This window comes from Corvus hawaiiensis, chromosome 18 (assembly GCF_020740725.1).
Source record: "Corvus hawaiiensis isolate bCorHaw1 chromosome 18, bCorHaw1.pri.cur, whole genome shotgun sequence".
In the NCBI taxonomy this organism is placed as follows: Eukaryota; Metazoa; Chordata; class Aves; order Passeriformes; family Corvidae; genus Corvus; species Corvus hawaiiensis.
Window position 1 is genome coordinate 514,561 of NC_063230.1, and position 11,182 is coordinate 525,742.

At 55.9% G+C, this 11,182-nt stretch overlaps 1 protein-coding gene across 1 annotated transcript in view; it reads right to left on the reverse strand.

Annotated features, from left to right (window-relative positions):
- The window catches only part of RBM19 (RNA binding motif protein 19), a 50,730-nt gene extending 41,268 nt beyond the window's left edge, over positions 1 to 9,462 (reverse strand). The window contains exons 1-15 of the mRNA XM_048322855.1: positions 9,353 to 9,462; positions 8,492 to 8,674; positions 7,918 to 8,049; positions 7,664 to 7,702; positions 6,973 to 7,177; positions 5,750 to 6,009; positions 5,207 to 5,275; positions 4,878 to 4,956; positions 4,110 to 4,181; positions 3,342 to 3,542; positions 2,628 to 2,758; positions 2,152 to 2,273; positions 1,320 to 1,416; positions 777 to 887; positions 107 to 307 (exon numbers count right to left, since the gene is read on the reverse strand). Coding sequence (XP_048178812.1) covers positions 107 to 307; positions 777 to 887; positions 1,320 to 1,416; positions 2,152 to 2,273; positions 2,628 to 2,758; positions 3,342 to 3,542; positions 4,110 to 4,181; positions 4,878 to 4,956; positions 5,207 to 5,275; positions 5,750 to 6,009; positions 6,973 to 7,177; positions 7,664 to 7,702; positions 7,918 to 8,049; positions 8,492 to 8,674; positions 9,353 to 9,388 — 1,938 coding nt within the window. The 5' untranslated portion in view covers positions 9,389 to 9,462. The remainder of the gene's footprint in view (positions 1 to 106; positions 308 to 776; positions 888 to 1,319; positions 1,417 to 2,151; positions 2,274 to 2,627; positions 2,759 to 3,341; positions 3,543 to 4,109; positions 4,182 to 4,877; positions 4,957 to 5,206; positions 5,276 to 5,749; positions 6,010 to 6,972; positions 7,178 to 7,663; positions 7,703 to 7,917; positions 8,050 to 8,491; positions 8,675 to 9,352) is intronic.
- Between the last annotated feature and the right edge of the window lie 1,720 nt (positions 9,463 to 11,182).

The following is an 11,182-nucleotide window of genomic DNA, read 5'->3' on the forward strand; positions in this document are numbered from 1 at the left end:
AGGTGGAGCATCAGTGGCTCTGGGATAACACTTCCCACACTCCCTGTGCCCCTCGGGCTCAGGGCAGCCCTTCTGCAGCTTCCCACCTCACCAGGCAGTGCCCCACCTTGGAGTAGGCCAGCCTGGTGAAGGCTTGCTTGGCCTCTGTTGGCTCCAGGAACTCCACGATGGCCGTGATCCCTCCCTCCGGCAGCAGCACCCGGCCCAGGTCGCCGTGTTTGCCAAAGACCTCCTCCAGCTCCACGGCGCTCGTGCCCGCCGGGAGGTTCTTCACCAGGATCACCGTCCTGCTCCTCTCTCCAGCAGCCTGACACAGCCAGCAGGGAAAGAAAGGGAATATGGGATGTAAAAGAACAAACCCAGCAATCTTCTAACAGGAGATTTCAGATCCACCACGCTGTGCTCTCCCTCTGTCACCCCTTTCCAGGATCCAAAAGGGCCAACAGCCATTTAGAAAACACTCCCTGTGAGATGCACATCCCAGTTCCACAGATGCTCATGGACGGAGGTTTCAGCTGCAGACCCACCCTGGTGTGGGCACAGGGCTCCTTCCCTGCCTCCAGCAAGCTGACCAGCACCCTAAAGCCATCATATCATGGATTTCACCCATCCCGAGGGCAGCTGCATTTTCAAATGGATACAACAACTCCTAACTCATCAGGGATGGGTCAATCCTGCAGCATGCTGAGGATTTAATTACCAATTTCCAAGAGAGCTGGGAACAGCAGGACTAGAAGAGGCAGATCCCCACTGATGCCTCCAGCCGGGCCTCTCACCTGGCTGAAGGAATCCAGGCTGACTCCATTTTCCACGAGGAAGCGGCGGATTTCCTGGACCAGCTCTGTTTCTCCCAGAGCCACTCTCACTGCCATGCTGTCTTTACTCTCCTGCAGGCAAGAATTCAGTCACCTGCTGCTCCCAGAAGCACATGATGCAAAGGGAACGTGGCAGGCAGCTGGAGGGTAAAATGCTCTAGCTCCTCTGGAGCTGCTGGAAGTTTTGCTGTTGGAATCCAAATGCATCCCAAAGAAAAACGAAGGTTCCAGGAAGGATCTGAGCTTTTGGGTGTAAATTCCCACCAACCTGTAGTTATGTAGGAATGTGAAATTCAGGCACAGGAAAGCAGAGAGGGAAGGAAGGCTGGGGACCAGGGGATCAATGGGCTCAGACCCCACAGAGGAGCTGCAGCACCACAGCCTGTGCGGTGCTCATGGATGCACCGAAGCTTTTGCTGCACAAGACCAGGAAGGCCCTGGCCACAAAGAAACAGGCAGGGAAGCGATGTCCCACCCCAGCTGGTCCGTCAGAACCCAACTCACAGCATCCAGCACGTGGCTTTTGGGAGCGCTGTACCTCTGAGCCATGGCATCAGCCACGGCGCTGGTCCCCACAAACAGCGTGTTCCAGTTGTGGGAGCTGCCAAAGAAAACACAGCCAGCTCAGTCCTGCAGCCCTTTCTGCTGCTGGGGCCTCTCTAGGCAATGGCCCCGGGAAAAAGTGGCTCTGAGCACCACCGTGAGCAGGCAGGGTGAAGAGGGAGGGAAAGGAGGGTGGAACATCCTTAGGGAAGGGACAGGATGAGGGAGCTACAACTGCAGAGCAAAGAGAAAGCAGTGCAGGCAGCTGAGCTCTGCTTCCCCAGAGCTGACCAGTCACAGCTCTGCAGCTGCAGTTCAGGTGCTGGCTCAGAGGAACACACCTTTCCAACTGGTCTCCTAAACCCACAAACCCCCTGCGAGCAAGGTTGCACCCTTTTCCCTTCGAGACAGAAAGTATCAGATACTTCTTTCAAACTGACTTGTCACACAGCAAGAAAAAGCTGCTACAAGCTCTAGAAATACAGGTGGCCAAGCAGAGGAGAAAGGCCCAACTGACCTGAAACCATCCCCCTGAAGAATTACAGGATCAGGCTAACTTTTATTAGAGAAGGAACTCCTACACACACAAAGCCATTCAAGCCCTGTTGCTCCCAGTTTCCGCTGCTCACTGAACTACTGCAGCTCCTTGGGCAGAGGAGTCAGGGAGGCAAGAGAGGAAGGAAACAGAGCTGCCCAGCAAATGCTTTATCGACTTTGGGAATCTCTGCAGCCCCTGTGAAGACCCCAGATGCATTCCTGCCACATCCTGCGAATCTGGCAGCTTGTGCCCTACCTGGCACTGCTGGCTTTGTCCTTGGCCTCCTTGCGCTTTTTGTAGGAGGAAGAATCTTCTGCATCTCCATCTTCCACTTTTTCCTTTCTGATCGTGGAGGGTAAGAGATGCATCATTCTGCCCTGCAAGACAGGAAGGAGAGATCCAGCAGCTCTAGAATAATCCACAGATGTCCACAAACTAAGCAGAGTGGAGGAAGTTTCCTGGAACCTTTCCTACTCAGAGAGCCTTGGCCAAAGGAGGGAATTTTCCTTCCCAAAGGAGACACAACTGCAAGGCCAAGTGGCCACACAGTGTGAGACAGACTCAGGGTTTTGGTGTCCGCAGAGCTGTTCCAACCAAGCCACTCTACCCAAGGAACCTGCAGGAGAGCCTGAACCTTTTTAACAAAGCCCAGAAGAGAACTCAGCCACATTCCCAGCAAACATTCCCGCCAGCTGCAGTCCAAAGCTCAGGAAAAGCATCAGCTGCTGTACCTGGAACACCTGCCCATCCAGCTCTGCCAGGGCCTTCACAGCATGCTCAGGGATCATGTAGGTGATGAAAGCAAATCCTTTGGGTTTCTTGGTCAGTTTGTCTATGGGGAAGTGGATCTCCGAGAGGGGTCCTGCAGGAGGCAAGGCCTTGGTGGTCACAGATGGCCCTGCCCAGCCCTGAACTGGCACCACCCAGACACAACCAGGGCTGAGGGGAGCCAGGGAGGGCAGAGCAGCTCTGGGTGAGTGGTGAGCCACCAGCCTGGGCCAGGAGCTGCAGAGGGACAAGGTGGGCCCAGCACAAGCACCCCAAGTCCAGGTGTGGCAGCTCGTGGGCTCTGACAGGTGACACAAACCAGGCAAGCTCTGAGCATTTACCTTCAGTCAGGGATAAAGACTCCACAGCCTCACCCTCTCTGCCCCAGGACACCAAGATAACCTTAAATGTGTTTAATTTGGAGGTAGAAGAGGGAAACTTCAAACTTCCACTTGACATTCCAAACCTGGGGTGTATCTCAAGGATTCACCTCTGACCTGCAGGAAGCCTCCTGCCAAGCAGGCTCACGTCACCACACCAGGCAATAAAGATGATGGGAGCTGGGCCATGTCCAAGAGATGTGGGACATGGAGCTGTCCATTCCCACCCAGCAGGAAAACCTCAGGACAAAGGAAAGATGTTGCCCTGCAAGTTCCAGTCCCACAGCCAACACTCACCATACTTTGAAAAGATCTTCTCCAAGTCCTCCTCAGTGCTGGTGAAAGGCAGATTCCTGACAAAGAGTCTCCCTGATTCAGCCAAGTCCTCTTCTTCCTCATCGTCCCTCAGCCTCCTTTGCCAGGGCAGGCTACCAGGTGTGGCTGGAACGGTTTCTTTTGGGGCGTTCCTGCACTGGGAAACCTCCACACAGCGCCCACCTGAGCCCCAAACATACACAGAGGGACGCTGGATGCTGCCCTAGGCCATGGGCAAACAACATAAAATGTGCAAAGAGCCCAGGTTTAGAGCAGTGACACAATTACAGCCCCACAGGCTCTGAGCAGGACTCCGAAGGGGGAGGTGGGGGCTGCAGGAGCCAGTCTTCAGAAAAGCCAGGGTGCCAACAACAGCCCCCTTTCCTTCCAGAGCCCCAGCCTAGTCCAGGCAGCCATCCCCATTCTGCACACAGTACTTGCAAACAGCCTCTCCAAGGGTTAAGGCCAAGCCCAGGGCTCCAGCACAGCCTCGCAGCGCTGTCTCTACAAAGCTGGACTCACACAGGACTGTTCTGATACCGATGAGAAGCACCCCGAGCACACGGCCGAACATGAGGGCCCCGCAGCACCGCTCCCATCACAGGCCCGGGTTTATCCCATGTGGGCTAAGGCCAGGAACAACCCTCCCATCTGCCTGGAAAAACTCCCATCACAGGAGCTCCTTGTGCAGGGAACACTCGAGCAGCTGAGCTCCCGCAGCCACAGTGAGCAGGAACAAACAGCCCTTACCCAGGAATTCTTTTTTCCGCTTCAAGGCCCTTTGCATTTCTGCTTCACTCTTCAAGTCAACAAAGATGTAACCTTGGAGGAAGGGAAGGTTCAGCTGAGCACCATGTGGGGAACACACACAGCCACTAATTGGGTAATTATGGGTGAATTGGGCTTGCTTGAGTATAGATTCCTATAGATAAAGCATTCAGCTCCCATGAAGAGTTTCAACCCAGCCTGGAAATGGCCATGTCAGACTGGAAGGCTGCCTTTTCAAAGCTTATTCTCTGCACACAAATCTAAAAAGCCTGACTTAGCAGCTGGAGGAGGCTTTCACAGGTGCCTCCCAGAGCAAACAGAAGCTGCATCCGTTGTTGGACTGTTAAAGGGAAAGAGCACAGCAAAGCTGCTGCACACCCAGCCCATCAGGAGACCCAAAGGCTGCCCTGCAGCCCACAAACACAAATCAGCACAGTGCCCTGCTCTGCTGCAGCTATCCCAGAGGAACAGGCTTTTCCTTGGCATGCTTTGGGGTGTTTAGAAAAGGCCTGGATACAGATCAATAAAAAAAGGCTCCTGCTGCTACTCCTAAGGGAGCACAGCCAACATTACTGTGCCCAGGGCATCCTGTGGGCAGCAAGTAGGGCAGGAGAGCTGCAAAGTCACAGAAAGGTCTGGAAGAACCAGGCCATGAGCCAGGGATTTGGAACTACAGACTAAAAGAGCAGAGGGGTGATCGAGAGGTCCCTTAACTCTCAGATCCAACCCCCCTCCACACACAGCTCTTACCTGAATTCTTCCCCTGGGCCTCTTTCCCCATCCTGATTGCCACTGGCTTCAGAGGGAAGAAGAATTCCCGAATTTTTTGCTGCAGGAAGAATTAGAATTGGTTGGCTAATTTCTCAGATACAGGAAGCAGCAAGTTGCAGACTTTGGTTTTTCTCTATGAAACACCCTGTGCAACAAACAGATCTCTGCACAAGGACAGTCCAAAAGCTCCCCTGACCACCCACACAACCCTCAAACAGTGAAAGTGAAAAGTTTCTGCAAAAGTCTTGCAGAGTTACACTCTGAGACCCGCCCTGAGCCTCCCTCTCCAGCTGGGAAACCAAACTTGCCTCGGTGATGTTCGAGGGGGCCCCACGCAGCTTCACTGTGAACCGAGTGCTGGCTGCCCCTGAGCTGCCCTGAGGAGGGGAAAAAAAGGGGGGAAAAGGCTGAATGAAGGAACAAAAATCACAGCACAACCAGCTGGGCTTGTCCAACAAACAGGAGGCTCTAGAGTGGGAGAGATTATCAAGAACTTCTGGCAACCATGTGGGGCAGGAGGTGCCTGCTGAAGGTGCAAGGTTCAGCTGGGAGTGTCAAACCCTGGCACCAAAAACTGAGTTCTGGGGGACAGCATTTCCTGCAGACAGGGAAAAAAGCCTCTGGAAAGGGCACTGGCAGCACTTATCTGGAAGTGCCCCTTCTCTGGGAATTTAGTCAGCCCTGAGGAGATTCAGCAAAATTTTTAAATGGGTCACACCAAGAATGCCAGGAAAGCTGGTACCCAGTGGGCCCTGCAGCCTTCCCAGGCTTCAGCCCATCCCTGCAGGGGCTGACAGACACCTGCTATCATAAAGCTGCTGCTTTAGGACAGAAGCCTAGTTCAGCTGTACCTCCAGTGTGGATCCTTTCTTCTTCTTCCCCATGGGTGTTTCTTGCTCTGTTTGTTGGGCTTTTGGCTTCCCCCTTTTCTCTGGGTGGGTTTCTTCAATGCCCGAATCCTCCTCAGTCCCACTTTCCTCCTCCTCCTCCTCGCTCTCTGCTTCTTCCTCTGCACTGGATGAGGAGGAAGAATCCTCCACCACTTTAGATTTCAGGTAGTCCATATCTGAGAGCTCTTTGCTGGTAGCTGCCTTCTTCCCTCCTTTCTTTCCTGACAGAGAGGAGAGATCAGAGAAGTTTTTTCACACAGACACTGCTGCTGCTTTCCCCCCAGGCCAGGAAAAAGCTGAGAACTGCCACAATCATGACCATCACCTCCCTCTCCTCTACCTTTTCCACAGGAAGGGCTTGAGAACAGCAGAGCAATTTCATCTCGGCACTTCCAGACTGACAGTCTGGACTTCCAAAGCAACAGCTCACATATAAAACATGTTAGAAAGGGGTTTGAGGTACTGCAGGACAAACTGTTTTGTCAAAATTTTAACTAAATACCCCCAGCAGGCCTCAGAGAAGGGTTTCAAGTGTTTAGTTTGGACACAATCTCAGCTGCATTTGAGTGACCCAAAGAGATGAGGGGCAGCAGGGAAAACACCACTCACTCCACCAGAGCAGCCCAAGGCAATCCCTTGGGCAGGGAGGGAGAAAAGCTCCAATCCCACACGCAGCGCTGCTGCAGGGACACTGGATGCTAAAACACACACAGAGCCCGGACTTCTGAGTCCTCAGGATTAACCCTCTACTCCAGCTCTCCTTGCAGGAGCCAAGATCCTGAGCCCTGTCCCTTCCCATCAACCCTGCCAGGCCCAGATTCCAGAAACGTGCACCCAAGGCAGAGCAGACAGGTTCCCAGACACCCACCCACAGCTTCCTAAAGCAACAGAAACCACACCCAGCCCTGCAAAGCCTGGAGGTAAAGTGGCTGCAGGCAGGAAAGTACTTCAGGAAAGCTGCAGATGCTTGTCCTGGTACTCTTCCCCAAGGACACAGGGAAGGCACAAATGCCACCCCCTAATATCAGCCACTGCATTTCCCACACTTCCCCGAATTTGGGGAAACAACCACACACCCCCAGCACGCAGAAAGGTGAGGCCCCACCCTCCTGGTGAGGCTGAGCCCAATCCTGTCACAGTCACCGTGACCAAGACAAGCAGAGGGTGGCAGCTCCCTCGGGTACCTTTGATGTCCTCCTCATCTTCAGAGGGCCCAGCCCCACCCTCACTCAGCTCCTCAGACTCATCTGAATCGAAGTTGAGGTAATCAGCTGCTGCTGGCTTTCCCTTCTTGGGCTCCTCTGCCAGAGTGTCATTAGCCCATGTGGCCACCTGGGACCGCTTCTGGTGAACCACCAAGAACTCCTGGAACCTTTTATCTTCTTGCAGCTGTGAAAGACAAAAAGCAGACAAGCTGTGAAGGGAGACTCACAGTGAGCCTGAAATCCAAGACAACACCTCATTTCCAGCAGGGTAAAACCAAAAATCTCTTAAGGGGAGCTCAGTTTACACTGACAAGGAGATTAAAGTGTTCTCAAGGGGTCTCATTCCTACTCTTTTTTTATAATTGGTGTTTAGAAAGTACTTTGAAGAGGAAAACAAAACCATGAAAAGAGCCCCAGACAAGTCAAATGTGACAGAACTCACATGTGGGTAAGCCCCAGAACTGCTGAAACAGAACTGACCTGGATGCAGTGCATGGTCACACAGGAAGAGGTGACCATTAAAAAACTGCACCCCAGTGTTGGGGTTGTTAAAATGACTTTTTACAGCAGAACTGGGCTGTCCCAGCCTGAATCCCCAGCATGGGAAGTAGGACAGGAAGGAACTACTCAGCAGCAAGAATGCAGGGACTGCAACCCAACCTCAACTCACCTCCTTTAAGTTACCCACTGGATCCTTCTTCTTTTTATCCTTGGGGAAAAAAAAGCCCAGAAAGGTTCATTAGAAGCACAGGCAATGCCAGGTCACCCAAGAGCACAGCAAGCAGAGATCCTAAGGCACCAAGGAGCAGCACCAGGACTCCAGCACTTGCTGTGCCAGCTGCTCTGTTCCCTTCTCCCCAGCCCAGGCCACCCTTCTCTGTCACAGACACACAGCAGAGCCTCCAGGGATCAGGCAGGACTCACCTTCTTTGTGCCTGCAGGAGCTGCACTTGCCAAGGGCTTCTCGGGCTGCTTTTCTGAGGCAGGGGCCTTCTGAGAGTGCTTGCTCCAGGCTTTGGGCTTTGTAGGGTCACCAAAAGACTTGCACAGCTCCACCTGGAAGGAGTCAGGACTGTAATTAAACACATGGTCACCAGTCCATGCTGTAACTGCTGGGTAACTCCACTCTGTTACAGCCCTGATGGGATGGAGACTCTGCTGGAGCAACTTTTTACACACCTTGGTTTTAAAGGCACAGAGCTGCACATGCAATCACCGTGGGAAAGCTCAGAGAGGACACTCACAGAACCCCAGGATGGGCTGGGCTGGAAGGGGCCTTAAAGTCCCACCCCAGCCATGGCAGGGACACCTCCCACTGCCCCAGGCTGCTCCCAGCCCCAGTGTCCAGCCTGGCCTTGGGCACTGCCAGGGATCCAGGGGCAGCCCCAGCTGCTCTGGGCACCCTGTGCCAGGGCCTGCCCACCCTCCAGGGAACAATTCCTTCCCAATACCCCATTCCTTAAGAATCTCAGGAAGATATTTTCAGAGATCAGCTCACTGTGACTCTGGAAGTGTCTACGAAGCTTTTGTTGAAGTGGTTCAGGGCCGCCTGAGCTTCGTCTTCAGACTTGTAGCCAATGAAGCCGAATTTCCGGAACCTGCCATCCTTGGTGTACTTCAGGCAGCAGTCAGTGAGTGTGCCAAAGGCAGCAAACAGCTTCCTGAAGCGGTCCTGCTTCATCTGGGAGAGGAGAGAAGACAGCAGGAAGGGAAGTCAGCCCTGGAACTGACACAGAGATGCTCTGTGGACAAGTCCAAACCAAAATATTCTCCCTCAGAGGCTGTAGGAACCACGGTGTGTCACAGCAACAGTGATAAAAATGCCTCCGTCAGCCACCAAACCCCTTGATCTCCCCCCCGAACCCACTGCGTGGGGGTGGGGAACAGGGCGGGGTCCCGCCGGCACAGCAGCACCGAGAGCACAGCACCGACCCCAGACAGCGAGCGGGGAACAGCGACCACAGCGAGAGCCACTGCCCACCCTGAGGGGCTGCCACCTGCCCAGCCCATGCCCTCCCTGCTGCTTCCTGCACCCCAGGGCACCTTCCTGACTCCTCCAGGAGCTCTCCCACCGTCCCCTCCCCGAGGTGACCCCCCGTGTTCCCCATCCCAGGACCATGACTCCTTATCCCCTCCTGGCGCCTTCCCGGGGACATCTCGCTGCTCCCCCTCCAAAACCTCATCCTCCCGCCACTTCAAAGCTTCTCTCCCGGGGGGTCTCCCCGCTCTCCCCAGCACACACTCCCGTCCCTGCCCTGCATCCCGCTTCCCGCTTCCCCCCGCAGCGCCCGTCAGACCCACCCTAGGCCCTGCACACCCCTCCCCACCGGCCGACCCCGCCACCGCGCCGCTGCCTCACCCCGTTGGGGAGATTCTTCACGATAAGCCGCGACATGGCTGCGACAGACGCCGCGGAGGGCGCGTTCAGCGCCGCGCACGCCGCGCCGCGGGCGCCGCCATCTTTCCCGGGTCACGTGGGCTGTGCGCGTCAGCGCGCATGCGCCAGCGGACCCGGATGTTGGGCCTTAGCAACGGCCCCGTAGCAACGGGGCCTGCAGGGGCGGGGGCCGCGGGAGCATCACCGGGACACCGGGGACAGGGACCGGCGGGGAGGGGAGGAGGGGCAGAACGAGGAGGGGCTGAGCACCCCTGGATTTCCCCGAGAGGCGCAGCTGCAGCTCCCCGGCCTGTCCGCGCTGCTCGGCGGGGCCGCAGGAGGGAGCTCCGCGCCCGCCGCTCCCGGCTCCGGGCGGCCGCGGAGCCAAAGTCCCTCGGGAAATGTCGGGTTTGCGACGGGGGGGATGCCGCAGAGTGGCTCGATGTCACGTCTAAAAGTCACGGAGGAGCGAGGAGGGAAGGGGGACAGAGGGTCTGGCCCAGGGAAACTGTGGATCCCTGGATGTACTCAGGGTGCCAGGCTGGACGGGGCTTGGAGCAACCTGGGATAGTGGAAAGTATCCCTGCCCATGGCAGGGGATGGGAACGAGATCCCTTCAAACCCGAACCATTCTGGGACTCTATGAATAAAAGCAGCTTCCCTCCGAGGAACGGCTACATAGCCCCAGCCAGAAGATGGTGTGTTGTGAGAGCTCCAAAGGATAAAAGAGAGCAAAAGTCACGGAATAAATAAAATCCCTTGGGGGTTACTAAACACTGCAGGTCCTCTCCAACCTGAGCATCCATCCACAACTTCCTCATGAGGGGCAGCTCTGACTCGGCTGTGAGCAGGGACAGGAGCCAAGGGAGCAGCTGGAGCAGTGCCAGGGCAGGGTTAGGCTGGATATCAGGAAAAGGCTCTTCCCCCCCCAGAGGGTGGCCAGGATGCTCCATGACCCTTGTGGGTCCCCTCCAGCTCGGGATAGTTTATGCTTCCATGACCCATTGCTGGAGGCTGAGCAGGACTGGGGGGAGCAGAACTGTTGTTCTTGAAGCATCTCCTCCTGCTCACAGCCCCTCAGCCCTGCTCTCACACGAGCCTGAAATCCGACTTCACACCTTTATTCCCAGAGGAAGATGCTCAGGGCAGCTCTGAGCTTCAGCACCAGCCCTCCCCCCTTCTCCCCACAGCTTGGAGTTACCTCAAGGATAACCTGGAGCAATTCCACCCCCTCACACCATCTCCTGGTGCCCCTTTGGGGCTGGTCCAGCTGGCCGAGCCCTCCCCAGAGGCTGAAAGCAGCAGGGGGACAGGGCAGGAAGCTGTTGGGGGGAGGCAGCCCCAACCCAGCCCCATCACAGTGTCCTGGCAGGACTGGGGTGCAGCCCATGCTCTCCCCTCGGGGAATGGCAAGGGAAACACATTTTCCAGGGAGAGAGAGTGGAGAACGGCCAGGCTCAGGGCACGGGAAGCAGGAGAGGGTGGGGGTGCTCTGGGAATGCCCTCAGTGCCCTGCTCAGCCCTGACTAGGGGCTCCCAGGGGAGATGTTCCTGTGTCCCTTCCTCTGCCCTTCCCAGGGGACTCCGTGAGGAGTCACAGCACAGGGACCCGGCTCCCTCCCCCCCTTGCCCTCTGCTCCTGCCTCCTCCTTGGCCAGGCTGTCAGGGCTGTCACTGGGGATGCAGGCTGGCACTGACAGGACCCTCACGCCATCACTAACGCGTCCAGACCTTGCCCTTGTCACTCCTGTCTTCTCCAAGACACTTGTCCCCCATCTCCCTCCCCGTGTCCCCCTCACCTGCTGCACACAG